The sequence below is a fragment of the Bidens hawaiensis genome, unplaced genomic scaffold (genome assembly GCF_021521415.1).
Source record: "Bidens hawaiensis isolate Kalapana, Puna unplaced genomic scaffold, B.hawaiensis_p1.1 tig00029652_1, whole genome shotgun sequence".
Classification (NCBI taxonomy): Eukaryota; Viridiplantae; Streptophyta; class Magnoliopsida; order Asterales; family Asteraceae; genus Bidens; species Bidens hawaiensis.
In genome coordinates, this window is record NW_027494918.1 from 31,729 (window position 1) to 46,679 (window position 14,951).

General features: G+C 33.2%; 1 protein-coding gene across 1 annotated transcript; it reads left to right on the forward strand.

The window, feature by feature from the left end:
• Positions 1-103: 103 nt before the first annotated feature.
• LOC143579287 (threonine--tRNA ligase, mitochondrial 1-like) lies at positions 104-12,150 on the forward strand. The gene is made up of 20 exons (XM_077062634.1): positions 104-363; positions 1,462-1,699; positions 2,316-2,375; positions 2,681-2,770; positions 2,937-3,011; positions 3,104-3,232; positions 3,308-3,397; positions 4,221-4,309; positions 4,519-4,615; positions 4,716-4,802; positions 5,031-5,115; positions 5,214-5,308; positions 5,723-5,755; positions 5,842-5,928; positions 6,158-6,250; positions 6,328-6,420; positions 6,510-6,731; positions 7,281-7,352; positions 7,579-7,650; positions 11,893-12,150. Exons 1-20 carry the CDS (start codon positions 107-109, stop codon positions 11,986-11,988), a joined length of 2,160 nt encoding a protein of 719 aa, XP_076918749.1. The 5' UTR covers positions 104-106; the 3' UTR covers positions 11,989-12,150.
• Positions 12,151-14,951: the final 2,801 nt, after the last annotated feature.

A 14,951-nucleotide genomic window follows, 5' to 3' on the forward strand; every position in this document is an offset into this window, starting at 1 on the left:
TTGGGCCCCTTATTGGGCTTTCATTCACCCAAAACGACACCGTTTCAACGAATAATATTACCATTCCACCCTAATAAAAACCTTCCCACTAAACCAAACGAATGTTATGCTCTTCCGTTACTCCGTCATCCGCCGCCGTACTCCGCCGCTAACCACCGTCATCCGCCGTCTATACTCACCGTCAACGTCACCGTCACCGTCACCAATGGGTAAAGCTGCAAACGCCGCACCCAAATCCACTATTTCGATTGCTAAAGATGAAGCTTATCTTCAGTCAGTAATACCCAAAAGAATCCAGCTGTTTGAGTCCATCAAATTGGAACAAATTGAGAATCTCAAGGCTGTTGCTGGTGACCCAATTAAGTAAGTTTTGAAAGTTGAGGTTTTGATTAATAATATTGACTGGCTTGGTCTGTTACGCATTTCGTCGACCACCTGGTGTGCGTAAGCTAATTGGTTTTGATTAATAACATTTTTGTTATTATTATTATTATGGTTAAGTTACACCTGAGCTGATTATTATTATTATTATTATTATTATTATTATTATATTTAACATTTTGTTAAGCTCGGGTTCGTGGCTCGCTTGATAAAAGCTAAAAGAGCTTGATTTGAAATATCTTTAGCTTAGCTGGCTCATATTTGTAACTGAGCTGAGCTTGACCTAAGCTCAGCTTGAGTCATGGCTCGGCTCGTTGGCTTAATCATAAGTTCGTTTTACTAACTCGAGCTCGAGCTGAGCTCGACCTAAACTCTGCGTGGGTCATGGTTTGGCTCGTTGGCTTGATCATTGGCTCGTTTTTACTTAAAATTCGATTTGAGCTCGACCTAAGCTTGGCTTGGGTCATGGCTTGCCTTGTTGGTTCGATCATAGGCTCATTTTACTTAAAACTTGAGCTCGAACCCGAACCCCTCTGGATTGACTCGTGCTTAAACTAATTGCGGTTTTTAAAATTTTATTTTTATTATTATTAGGAAAATTGGATTTTAGTAATTATAATTATCGCCTATTGGTCAATAATATTTCATAGTTTCATTCTTATCATTTTAATCAATAAAAAAACAACTTTAGTTTTAGTTGCATCTTGGTAGTAAAATTATCATTGATTTTCACTTGATTTGTTTCACAATAATGGTTATGAACGAAAATGGAAATACGTATTAGCGAACTTGGGTATAAATCAAATGCAATTCGAGTGTAAAATCTATGATGATTATGCTACTAGGATTGCCCTTGGTAACAAAATTGAAAGTTAAGGTTGTTGCTGGTCAAAGTGTAAGTATGGATTATTATTTGCCAATGGGTGATAGGCCAATACGTGATAGTGTGGATTATTAAAGTCTTGTTACTATTATTCTTTTAATTTTAGGGTTATGTTACACCTGGTGTGTAAACTAATTGCGTTTTTTTTAAATATTTGTATTATTCTTTTTTTAAAAAAATAATTTTTTTATTTGTAGGATTACATTACCGGATGGGACTGTGAAGGAGGGGAAGAAGTGGGAAACAACTCCTTTTGATATAGCCAAGGAGTTGTCAAAGAGTTTGGCATCAAATGCTTTGATTTCTCAGGTGGATGGAGTGTTGTGGGACATGTCAAGGCCCTTGGAAAGTGATTGCCAGCTTAAGATATTCACTTTTGATAGCGATGAGGGTCGTGATACCTTTTGGCATTCGAGCGCTCATATTCTTGGGCAGGTAATGATGTTAAAATGAATACGATATATTGGGATTGAGTTGTTTATACGGCTGTACACTAAAATGAATATGATATTTGTTTGCCTGTTAAGCTTTTGTCGGACAAGAGAACGGTTCACAAACACCTAAGCGAACAAAATTTCTTGTCCGTGTTCAGTCCATTAAGGAAATGAACTTGTTTGTGAAGTGTTCTTGAACACAAACGAACAAACACAACTGAGCACAACCAATGTTTTATTTAATTTGGTTAAATGAGAATGGTCAGTGTCAACGGTTTGGTCCGGCTACCAAGTGTGTGTTGGTGTGTTTTTTAACATTTCTATTCATATGTTAATTTACATATAATCAAATCACATAATAGTATAATACTCACACACACACACACACATATATTTGTTTTATAGTTAATAATTTTGTTTATTCTATATGATAAGATTAGAAAAGTCATTGATCAAAAACCTTCAACTAACAAACATTAATGGACGTAAAAAAACACAGTTGAACGAACATGGCATCTGTTTGTGTTTGTTCATTTATTTAATCAAACGGAATTTCTTGTTTATGTTTCTTCGTTTATAGAGTTGGTGAAATTGTTTTATTTTGTGTTTTTGTCCAGGCCTTGGAACAAACATATGGATGCAAATTGTGTATTGGGCCATGTACTACAAGAGGAGAGGTATGCTTCTATCATTCTGATGTGGATACTTGATTTCATTTCATGGTTCTTTAGTTATTAGGGCTGTAGATGTGATACTGTATAGTGTAGGTTGATTATTTAATTTGTGTAGTTGGCTTGTTTTTAATTCAACACAAGTTTTGTTTTAGGGAAAATAGCAACAATCAGCAACATGCTTTCACTTTGTTTATGTGTGTGTTCTTAACTATAAATATCACTAAAACCATTTTAGTTCTTGAAGTTTATTATATCTGGTAATTTCATGTAACCGTCTGTGTAGTAATTTCACGGAGTTGTTGTAACAGGGTTTCTACTATGATGGTTTCTATGGTGATCTTGGATTAAATGATGATCACTTTGATAAAATTGTTTCTGAAGCGAAGAAGGCTGTTACGGTACTATATTATTTATATCTCATTCGTATAGAAGTTGATTAGATAGCTGTTTATTAGTTTGATATATATGTTACATATCTTTGTTGCTTCATATATCACACTGGCCAAATTAAATCGCTTAAAACATAAATTACACGACATTATGCTGTTATATATTTCTTTTCAGGAGAAACAACCTTTTGAACGAATTGAAGTAACACGAAAGCAGGCTCTTGAGATGTTTTCTGACAATAAGTTTAAGGTGATAATTTCTATCTAATATATCTGGGATTTTTTTGGTACTGATTTTTGCAACACATTGTTTTGGATTTAATTTATTATTGTCATTATCAGGTTGAGATCATTAGTGACCTACCTGAAGACAAGACCATCACCGTTTATAGGTGTGGTCCATTAGTTGATCTGTGCCGTGGACCCCATATACCTAATACATCGTTTGTGAAGGCAATTGCTTGCTTAAAGGTGATGTTTGTTAGATGCATAGAGATAAGTTAGTCTGTATATATGTTTATATATTTGTTTTTTTATAAATATTAGGCTTCAGCAGCTTACTGGAGGGGAAACAAAGACCGTGAAAGCTTACAAAGAGTTTATGGGATATCTTATCCTGACCAAAAGCGTCTAAAGGTTCTTTTGTTTCCATCACTTGAATGTTGGATTATATGTCAATGCATCAGTCTTTATGAAAATGTTTTTCTTTTGGGTGATATATTTCTGGCTAAATGTGATGTGTTAGGTGGCAACTTTTTAAATATTGTTTCCATTTACAGTTTTTAAATTCTTTTTGCACAAATATGCACCTTTTAATTTTTTTTGTATTAATTTTTTTAAGAAGGCTTCATGAAACAAAATGAGTCTAGATAGGGACATTTCATAGTAGGGGTGTGCAAGAAACCGAAAAAACCGATCTGAAACCGAAAAGACCGAACTGAAACAAAAACCAACGGTTTGGTTTTATGTTTTTGTAAAAACGGAACTAACGGTTCGGTTTTGGTTTTGCATGAAATAAAAACCGAAAAAACCGAACCGAATTTCTTAAATTTTATATCTATATTTTTATTTTAAATAATTAATAAGAATTTAATAAATATGTAACTCGAATATATTTTACCAAATGTATAAGTATCCACTAGTTAACAATTATCAAAATTATTTATACTGTATATTTTATTATTTACCCCCAGTTTTTTTTGGCCTAAAATTTTCAAGCTCAAATAAAAAAAACCGAAACTAAAACAAAAAACCAAAAAAAACCGACACCGAACGGTTTCAAAAATCAAAAAACCAAAGTTTTGGTTTTAGCCTAAAACCGCCACGAACCGCACCACGCACACGCCTATTTCATAGGTTGTCGATTTGCTGCCTAATTGACTGTTTAGAAATGAGCGTGTCATTAAACAAAGTATACTGTTAGCACAAAGTTTTAAAGTCGTTTAAAATATTGTTTTAGGAATACATTGCTCTGCTGGAAGAAGCCAAAAAGTATGACCACAGAGAATTGGGCAAGAAGCAGGAACTTTTCTTTTTCCATCCACTCAGGTAAGTTGCAATTCCGGTTTTATTTTAGAAGTTAGTGAGAAATAGGTTAAATTGTTTATTTTAGTGTATTCAGTGCAATAAACCTCCAAAGTTATTTTATTTTTTAAAAATATAGCGTAATTGAAATAATATATATTTTACAAACATATATGACACACTAGTAACCTGTAAATATTAAAAATTTTAATTTAACTTTTTATATGTTTCAGCCCAGGAAGTTGTTTCTTTCTTCCCCATGGCACTCGAATAACTGAGAAACTAATGACATTTATACGCACAGAGTACCGTAAAAGAGGTTATCTTGAGGTGATTATTATTTCTTAATCTTTGCTTTCTGTATACCTTGTTATTAGTTTCTAAATATGGATGTTCTAAAATTTAACATACTGTACCATTGCTTTTGCAGGTTACCACACCAAATATGTACAACATGCAACTGTGGGAAACCTCGGGACATGCTGCTAATTATAAGGAAAATATGTTTGTGTTTGACGTAAGTCATCTAAGTTTAATAACATTATCATTTTACATGCATGTTATATTTTAAAAACAAAAAAGTATTTAAACTATAATATTTAAATACACGCATGCATACACCACATATCGTCCTAGCAGTTTTTAACTACACTGACCATGAACAAACTTTAGGGAGTAGCGCGCGTTTGAAAAAGGTGAATGACCATTTAGTCAATTACATGTTGTTACATTATGTTTTATGCAGATAGAAAAACAAGAGTTTGGGCTTAAGCCAATGAATTGTCCAGGACATTGCTTGATATTCGATAACAGAGTTCGTTCTTACAGGGGTCAGTTTTTTGGATTGTATTTGTAGTATATGTTTTTGTTTTAACACTATTGTTACAACTGATCTAAACTATAAGCCATTTTCATTTTCATTCTACAGAACTTCCACTTCGTATAGCTGACTTTGGAGTTTTGCATCGCAATGAAGCCAGTGGTGCATTGACCGGTCTGACTCGTGTTCGAAGATTTCAGCAGGTAATGCTGTAGTTATTATACACTAGATAATTTTTTGTGAAATATTGGTGAAAGTTAAAAACTTGTAATGTTTAGTAGTTATGAATAACACTTTTAATTGAATACATTTTTTTATAACCCTATTTAATATAGTACTCATATTATGGGTCTCAGCGAGTTTATTACTATTTTAGGAATGTCTTTTGTATAAATTAGTCTCTACTTATATTTTCAATATTATTTATACGATACTCATTTTAAAGGTCTCGAACTCTCAATGAGAGTTTTACATAGACGATAGTGTTACACCATTTTGGTATCTTGGATGTTGACGGTCTACATCAAATTTACACTATTTTGATGTTTTTGTTACTTGATATTGTATGATACCACGAGCTGTTATTTCTACAATCTAACCATGTTTTCTTCTCTTAGGATGATGCTCATATCTTCTGTAGAGAATCCCAGGTGAGATGGAATTTACTCATAATACTTAATACTTTTCAACGTTTTCTTTCTTACACTTTTTTGACCTTTGTCTTGATATACAACAGATTAAAGATGAAGTGAAGAGTGTTCTAGAATTCATCAACTATGCCTATGATATATTTGGGTTCACCTTTGAACTAAAGCTATCAACAGTATGTGCATCTGATCCTCATGCTGTTTATAGCTTGTTGTGTACTTATGTATTTACGATTGATGACGTAACAAAAAAGAAATTAACACAAACTGTAAACTGTATGTTTTACTATGATGCATATATTTGCTGTATCATGCTGTGAAAAACTTTGATCTACCATTTTGATACTTTCATACGGACTGTATATATATTTTATTTATAAATTTGTTTAATTATGTATTGTGTAGAGGCCGGAGAAATATCTTGGAGATCTGGAAACATGGGACAAAGCTGAGAAAGCACTTGCTGATGCATTGAATGAATTTGGGAAGCCATGGCAGGTTTAATTTTTCTTAAAACATACATACATCATATATATTATGGTGAACTAACCTGCTAGTTTAATTTTTCTTGATAGATTAATGAAGCAGATGGGGCATTTTACGGGCCGAAAATTGATATATCAGTTTCCGATGCAATGAAAAGAAAGTTTCAATGTGCAACTTTGCAGGTTCATTTTAACACCGATTATTATATGTTATATTTATTTGTTCATAAGAGTTTATTTATTGAAATAAAATTATATGTTGTCTTCTACAGTTGGACTTCCAACTCCCTCAACGTTTCAATTTAACTTATTCAGCAGAAGATGAGACTAAAAGGGAGAGGCCCGTTATGATACACAGAGCTATTTTGGGGTCGGTTGAACGAATGTTTGCTATACTTTTGGAACATTATAAGGGAAAGTGGCCTTTTTGGCTTAGCCCCCGTCAAGCAATTGTTTGCCCTGTTTCTGACAAGTCCCAAGTCTATGGACAACAGGTACTTATTTGCAAAATATTAACGATTATTGTTAAAATACTAGTCAAGAAAACGAGCATTTTTGTTTATTTAGTTTATTATTTTTGTTTTTGCTTTATTTTATCCCCTTTACTAGATGTCACAATCCTAACCTTTTTGCATATACACTGGATCATTTGGGTCGAATATTTAAATAGGTCACTAGAGTTTTAAATATGTTAGCATTTAACATTTTTAACATAATCAGAAATTTTATAAGGGCGATTGCTGAACAAGTCTCGTGCACTTTTATGCTCTAAATATGGCCCTAGAGTTCTTTGTTTGAATTATTAACTCCTAAACTTTTAAAGCTTAACAATAAAGTCACTGCACTTTATTTTTACCAAAAAAAAAAAATTATTGCATGATTTAACCTCTATATTTTTAATCCACTTTTTGTTGTGTTTTTGTTTTTCAAAATATTAAGTCTAATGGCTAATGTTCAAATTTAACAAAATATCTTGGTTTTAATTTTTTTTTATTGAATCAATTTCTTGAATTGACGATCTTTTTGTATTATTAATTTGGCAGGTGAAGGACCAGATTGAAGAAGCTGGTTTTAATGTTGACATTGACTCATCTGATCGAACAATCAAGAAAAAGGTAATTTGGAAATTATTTCCACTATTCTATTTTGGGGGATGTTTGGGATTTACTTATACAGTTATAGGTGAAGCGTATATTTCTCTATTGTTTTTTAACATACAAAACTTTAAACATTCTCAAAGCGGCTCAGTTTGCTGTTTCGAAACTGAATAAGCCAACGAAAAGATCATTGTTATTGCTGCTATTATTATTATTAATTTTGTTTTATTATTAATTGGTGCAGGTACGAGAAGCTCAGTTGGCGCAATACAACTACATACTAGTTGTTGGTGAAGAGGAAGTTAATAATGGGAAGGTATGTATCTCTCTCTCTCGTCACAGTATGTGGCAGGATATTAATGTGTTGGACCAAAATACCCTCCAAAAGCGCAGTTTGTAGTTTTTATTAGTGATGTTATACGTGAAGGCTACCCATTCATCGGTTTTTAAGTAAACTCACGTATAGAAAGTGATTTTTAGGTCAACTAAGTATTATTGCAAAAAATTTCCAAGTTACTGTTAAATGTTTAAAAAAACTTGTTTTTATAAATGGAAGCCAGGGTATTTTTCATTTTGAAAAATTTAAGGTGTGCTTTTTATTTATTTAAGGATAAGATTGTTAGATCGGTACCAAAACCGAATTTCTCGAAAGTGGGTACCGAATACTGTGCCAAATTTATCAGTACGATACTGGTTACAAAATTCTAATCTCTATATGGTATTGGTACCGGAAAAAAGCGAACTGAATTTCTGGAAAAATGGGTACCTAATATCGTACTGTATCTATCGGTATGGTACTGGTATCTAGGGGTGTGCATAATTAGGCCCGACCCGAAATGTCACACCCTCAAAATCCACTAACGGAGTTTTACCGTCAGAGGGTGTGAACTAACAGGATCGGAATCATTAGTTATAATCAAACCATAAAAAAAAACGTTTAAATGAAAATAAGTGCGGAAGTGTAAAAACCAAAAGACAAAAGTTGCGTCACGCAGGACGACTTAAAATTCAAGTAATAATAGTTAAAAACATGTTTGCATATCAGAATGTTCAAAAACCATGCATGATCCTGTACCGCGCGCCCGCCTCGGCTACCTGAGAATAACATACTAAAAGTGTCAACACGGGGTTGGTGAGTTCACAAGTTTATATAAAATAAAGCGTTTAGCGTTTGCTTTCAGCGTTTTGCGTTTCAGCGTTTTGCGTTTCAGCGTTTTGGACTACACGATAGTGTTATGTCAATTATATATCTATAGGTAGCTAGCCTATAAAACAAGTATTACTAAGTGTTCGACACCGAAGCTGACTGTTTATCATTTGCCTTGCCACCAGGTCTATCCCGACCATGGTATGTGTTTAGCCAAGATTACACCCACTCGACCTCCAGTCGAGTTTAGCGTTGGGTGGGGTTTGTCAAACCCAGTAGTACCACTCAACAATGACTCGCTATTATCCAATACTAAACGGTTCGATGTGAATGAAGGACTTTAGTTATTGCGTTTGCCACTTAGTCTTTACAAGTGATATATAATTTATATTAACAAAATCTTAAATGCGTTTTCGGAGTATGTTATCTCCCCAAGTGAAAAGCGTTTTGAAAATAGTTTAGAGGGGTAAGTGAACTCACTGTTTGCGAAGAATTCCCAAAATAAATCACCAAAGGATGCGCGTCACAGAAAAACTCTCTCTAGCGTTCTAAAACAACAAAGAGATTTTTCTAAGTGTCGGAACTATTATCGAGTCTCTAGACTCGGCACATAATACCTATGCACACAAGGTGTTTCGTGTTTCGTTTGTGAATCGTGTGTGACTTTAACCAGTACATTCGTGATACAATACATGTGTGAACAATTATTTACGTGTCATGTATTAATAATGTACATCACTAGCAATTACTCCCCGAAAGGGCAATTTGGTCACACATAACAATTAACTAGCAATTATTCCCCGCAAGGGCAATTTGGTCAAAACACGACAACTATTTAACAAGTATTCCCCACAGGGGCAATTTGGTCAAAACATAACAATTATATAGCAAGTATCATGTTTCATGCATTTTCACAAAATTCAGCAGCTAGTTTCACCGAGACAGAAATTCTACTTGAAAGATTGTATTATTCCACCGATCATAGCATCTCAATTAATTTACCAAAAATCATCACAAAAGCATATATGTGTTAGGTTTCCAGAACATGTTTTATTTTATTTTTATTCCACATAGATTTCTCATAATGATCAAAACATTACAGCAAGCTCATAACAGTCAAATTCATGCGCAACAGAATGTATTTGAAATTCCCGTTAAATGAAAAATCCAACAAATGCAAGAACACTTGGGTTAGGTTCCTAACTCAACAAGTCAACTTCCAGAAGTGGAACCAACCCAATTGGTCTCGTAGTTCATGAGATATAATATTTACAAAACAACCCTACAGCAGGTCTCACAACTCAGCTTTGCACAACGTTTTTGTAAAATCATAAAGGTTAACTTTTACACGTCCAAAAATTGCAAATTTATATTCTTTAGAAACTAGACTCAACCTAGTTTACTGTAGTATCAATAATCTCAACCAATTTTCACATTTACACCCCGATACAGTCAATTGAACATCAACACAATCTGTCTAGAAACTGTTTGCAACAAAACTCAACATATTAACCATCTATCGACCACAATTCATTCATATAACATTCTAGACACCATAACCATCATTCATGCATATCAAGTACACCATACATACATGGTTAGGGTTTTATTTGATCTCAAAATCAAAGACACAACCAATTAACATGTAATAATATCAATTCTAGTTATCAAATCATCATCAATACATCATCAAATCAAACAAAGATCATATGAACACAATATATGAAATTTCCAGATTTTAGGGTTTATAATTATACCTTCAAAAGCACAAAAATAAGCAAGAGGAAGGTAGAAGATGGCTAGAATCGGGTGTAGGAGGCTTTAATTGTGAAAAACAAGATCAAAAACCAAGAGATATGTGTGTGTGTGTGAGCCGATCGTGAGGAGGGGGAAGGGGGGCTGGCCGTCGGTTTTGTGAGGGAAAGAGAGAGGAGAGTTAGGGTTTTATAATATTATTAATAATAATCATGTTACATCTAGGTCCCTCCACTTTCAAATGTTACTTTTCTAGCTTAATTAACTAGTTCTAGCACATTGAGTTAACGTTTATAACAATGTTATCACATAACACATAGGTCTAACACATAATTATCACATAATTATTGTTTTGACGTTTTTCGTTTATTCACCAATTGTTTGCGTCAACTCGTTTGCGTTTCGGTGCAATTCCCGAAAGACTACACATGTAGTAAGTGTCAAGCGTCATTTAAACCCTAGTTTAAATGTAATGAGATGTGCGTTATAGATTCAGTGATCTTTAAGTTTAAATTGACGGAGTTGAGTTAACGGAGTTCACCTGAAATTGACGATTGTCACACGAAAAAACCCGAAGAACCGGCCCGAAATAACCCGATCTCGACCCTAATTATAGGCATATAAAATCGGTCCTGGTTATATTGAAAAAGTCGGGTTCGGGTCGGGTTGGTCCTTAGCCCATGAAGACCTACAAAAAACCCGAAGACCAATATTAATATTCCTAAAAAAATTGCATCATGGGCCATAACTACATAACCCTAAAACAACATGCACGGCTGTAAGTTAACATAAACAAAATTTCTTACGTTCTATCAAAATCAAACTATATTGCAATCTGTATCAGAATTTGGTTCTCCATTCAATCAAAATCAAGCTACTACTCTGCTTAATCCAATCACCAGGTTTGCAAGACCAAAATCAAACAACAATTATCAAACACGTTTTCACTAAGATATTTCATCGAACACTTGGAATGCATACTAAATCAAACAATAAATTAAATCTATATTGATCAATTTTAATCATAAATTGAGAAATCACAATGTAGTAATCAAGTAAAAACGAATAATCATATAGACCAAATTCAACATAAGCTTAAGAAATTTTACCTGTTGAACATGTGTTTGTGACTGCTTGAAGAGTTTATTCAACTGAACTGCAGCCAAAGATCCCTGCATGTGTGCCGATGTCTGCCACTGAATTGAATTACCATGGATTAAAATGAATTGCAACCAAAGAATTCATCACTGAATTGAATTGGAATCATCGGTGTCGGTCATCTGTGAAAAGAACCGATGCCCGACCAGATTCAAGACCGATACCCGATAATCAACATCGGTCATGTATTCGGTCTTTTAATTTAACATAACTCGGGTATCGGGTCGGGTCGGTTATATCACGGGTAGGGTCGGGTTTTCCAATTTGCACACCCCTACTGGTATCTGTTACAAAATACCGAATTTTTGAAAAAGTTGGTACCGGTATGGTATCAGTACACAGTACTTGATATCAAATGCTGATTCCTAGTAATAATACTTATGGTAAAATGATTTTTGGTAAAAAGGTATTTTGGATTAAAGTATTGTCTTTAATTGGGGAAGGATCTTATATTATAGTTATACAAGCAATTACGAGTTGAACAATATTAATTTGCAGGTAAGCGTGCGAGTGAGAGATAAGCAAGAACATTCGGTGAAGACAATTCCAGATCTCCTGAAACATTTCAAGGAAGAAGTTGCAGCTTTTCATTAGTAATGTCTCCACATACATATATGGAAAAGCTTGAATGATAGATTTTTAAAAGTTATGATTTGGTATTTTTGTATCTTGTTTAATTTAAAAATGTGAAATCTTTTAACAGTTGCCACAAAATTTTATGATTGTTTGGTTATTCAGGAGTTTGCAAATTTAGTATGTGGAATGTTATTATAATATAGTAGTTATGATTTGATGAACTGTTAGCATATTTTTTCACACATTAAGAATAGACCTATTAACATGTAAACCAAAGACTTAGAGCAAGTAGCTTTATTCACATATGTATTAGGTTCTCAATCCCATTTCTGTAGCTATTCGTTTTCAAATGTATCTATTCGTTTTCAAACATGAGTTGCACTATTCATTATCATCTGATTTTTCATTCGCCCCTCCTTTGTTGGATTTATGACCCGCAAATGCATCCTCATGGGCCATAGCTTGTGCCTCCTCTGTCATAATGTATTTCATGAAAAACAAACTATTGGTGGTAGTGACAAAACACCTTGAGTACCATTTAACTATATTATATGAAATGGTTGTCTTTGTTTCTCTTCTTATTATTCCTTTTCTTGCATTTCTTCCTCCCCTGCAGTAGGTTCCACAACCTCAACAGCAGGCTCTACAACATACGTAGTTAACCAAATAAGCTAAAAAAGGGTGGAAAAACGAATTAACAACAATCCGGTTGAAGTATTTGATTAAATAATAACATAAGATAATATTCTGTTGCTCCAAATATAGTTTCAAGACTAATCAGTAACAAACCTAAACCCTTAAAAATAATATTTCTGTCAAATGAAGTATAAATTCTAGACAAATCGATCGATAAGTCACAATCAGCTAGTTAGTTATCTACAATATCCACATTAACCAAATGGTCCAAATCAACAAACTAACAAACAATCTGATTAAAGTATTTGATTAAATAATACCATAGCTAAATAATATTCTGTCATTACAAAGCTAATTTTGTCAACTGAAGTATAAATTCTGGACAAATCAATCAATAAATAACAGATATGAACGATGATCAGTCATAAATATAAACCCTAGAGAAGCAATTTTACAATAATAATATTCTATCAACTGAAGCATCAGTTTTAGACAAATCAATCAATAACAGATGCAAACGGAGTGATCGGTCATAAATATAAACCTGAGAGCTGCAATTTTACAATAATATTCTATCAACAGATGCGAACGGAGTGATCGGTCATAAATATAAACCTGAGAGCTACAATTTTACAATAATATTCTAACAACAGAAGTATAAATTCTACAGAAATCAATCAATAACAGATGTGAACAGAGTGGTCAGTCATAAACATAAACTCTAATTTAACAAATCTAGACAATATTTTGTCAATTGAAACTTAAATTCTAGACAAATCATTCATAAACATTGAAGAACATGCAAAATTGAATCCCATTCATTTAAAATCGAAACATAAGCGTAATTATTTACAAATCTAGAATTGAAACGTAAATTCTAGACAAATCGAAATGTAAACGTAATTATGATAAACATTGAATCCGATGCATTCAAAATCGAAATGTAAACGGAATTATACCTTTGCCGCTTCCTTGAACTTCAATTGTAGCAGTTGAAGAACCTGAACCTCCTCTTTTTGCTTTTGCAAGATTCAAGTTACCTGTCACATTAATATTAACATTGAAGCAAAATGATTGAAGATCAAACTGCATGTAATAGTTTATGCACAATTGATATATAAACCTAATCAATTTAGACAAATCAATCAATAAGTCACAATCAACTACAACATCCACATTAACCTAAATAATATTTTGTCATTCTAATGCACAATTCTTGAGTTGATAGTAACAACTGAAACTAATGATCGAGACTGGGAATCAGTGGTCGATCACATGATTAAGAATCTTGAAGAACCAGGATTACCTGTCTAAAACATGATAATAAAAAATCATGCTATGCGATTTTTTTATTTTTTAAATAATTGCAATTTTAGTTGGTTAGACTCCATCATTTTTTCTTATTGGTACATGAAACTTAGAAGTGTCTTAAAGTAATGACATATACATTAGTTCGTATCCCTGCTTGATATTTGTGTTAAGCGTGTCGTTTCTAACCAGTTAAATACGATAAGACCCAAATTGACAACCCTAGTTTGGGTGAAGCATTGAACCGAAGATCCAGAGGGGGTAACTTTCTTTTAATTTGATATTCTAAATTAGGCAAATTGGATTTTAATAATCTCAACTTAATGCAGTTGGCCGATAATAATCCAAACTTAGAAAGTAGTTGTCAACGGTCTCAACTTTCACATTGTTTTCATTGAACCACCGTTATAAAAACTTAACGGCATTAAGTTTTCCAATTAATTGATTTTTAGGGCTTTCGTTCGGAATGAGGATGCGAGTCGATTGATGTAAAACTTACCTCAAAAAGGTGGTCCAAACAACTAACAAATGCTTCAATTCCGTTGTGTAAACTTTTAATTAACAAAAATCAAGCTATTTGGAGCACCGTTTCGAGGTAAGTTTTACGTCAATCGATTCATATACTCATGCCGATCGAAAACCCTAAAACATCAATTTGAAATTTGGAAAAAACTTAACGTCGTTAAGTTTTTTAACAGAGGTCCAATGAAAACAAATTGCGTGAAAGTTGGGACTTGTGACAACTACCTTTTAAGTTGAGATTATTATCGGCCAACTGCATTAAGTTGAGTTTATTAAAATTCAATTCACCTTTAAATAATAGATAAGTTCATGTTTTTTAAATATTTTATATAAAACGACGGTCATCAAATATCGTCGGTGCGTGACAGTGCAGAAATTTTGAGAAAATTGAAATCTTTTTAAGAAAATTGAAAAATTTTATTTCTAGGTAACTCAATTGTACTTGAAAACTTAATCGTACAAAAAACAACATATTATGTTTTTGTTCATATGGAAAGGTACCTCTACAACTATCA

What these genes read in the sequence shown, in the direction of transcription:
- LOC143579287 (XM_077062634.1), top strand. Translation starts at nt 107, where the DNA reads ATGCTCTTCCGTTACTCCGTCATCCGCCGCCGTACTCCGCCGCTAACC. An exon ending in AGGCAATTGCTTGCTTAAAG is followed by an intron (nt 3,233 to 3,307) that starts GTGATGTTTGTT and finishes TATAAATATTAG; the next exon opens with GCTTCAGCAGCTTACTGGAG. An exon ending in CCCAAGTCTATGGACAACAG is followed by an intron (nt 6,732 to 7,280) that starts GTACTTATTTGC and finishes TTAATTTGGCAG; the next exon opens with GTGAAGGACCAGATTGAAGA.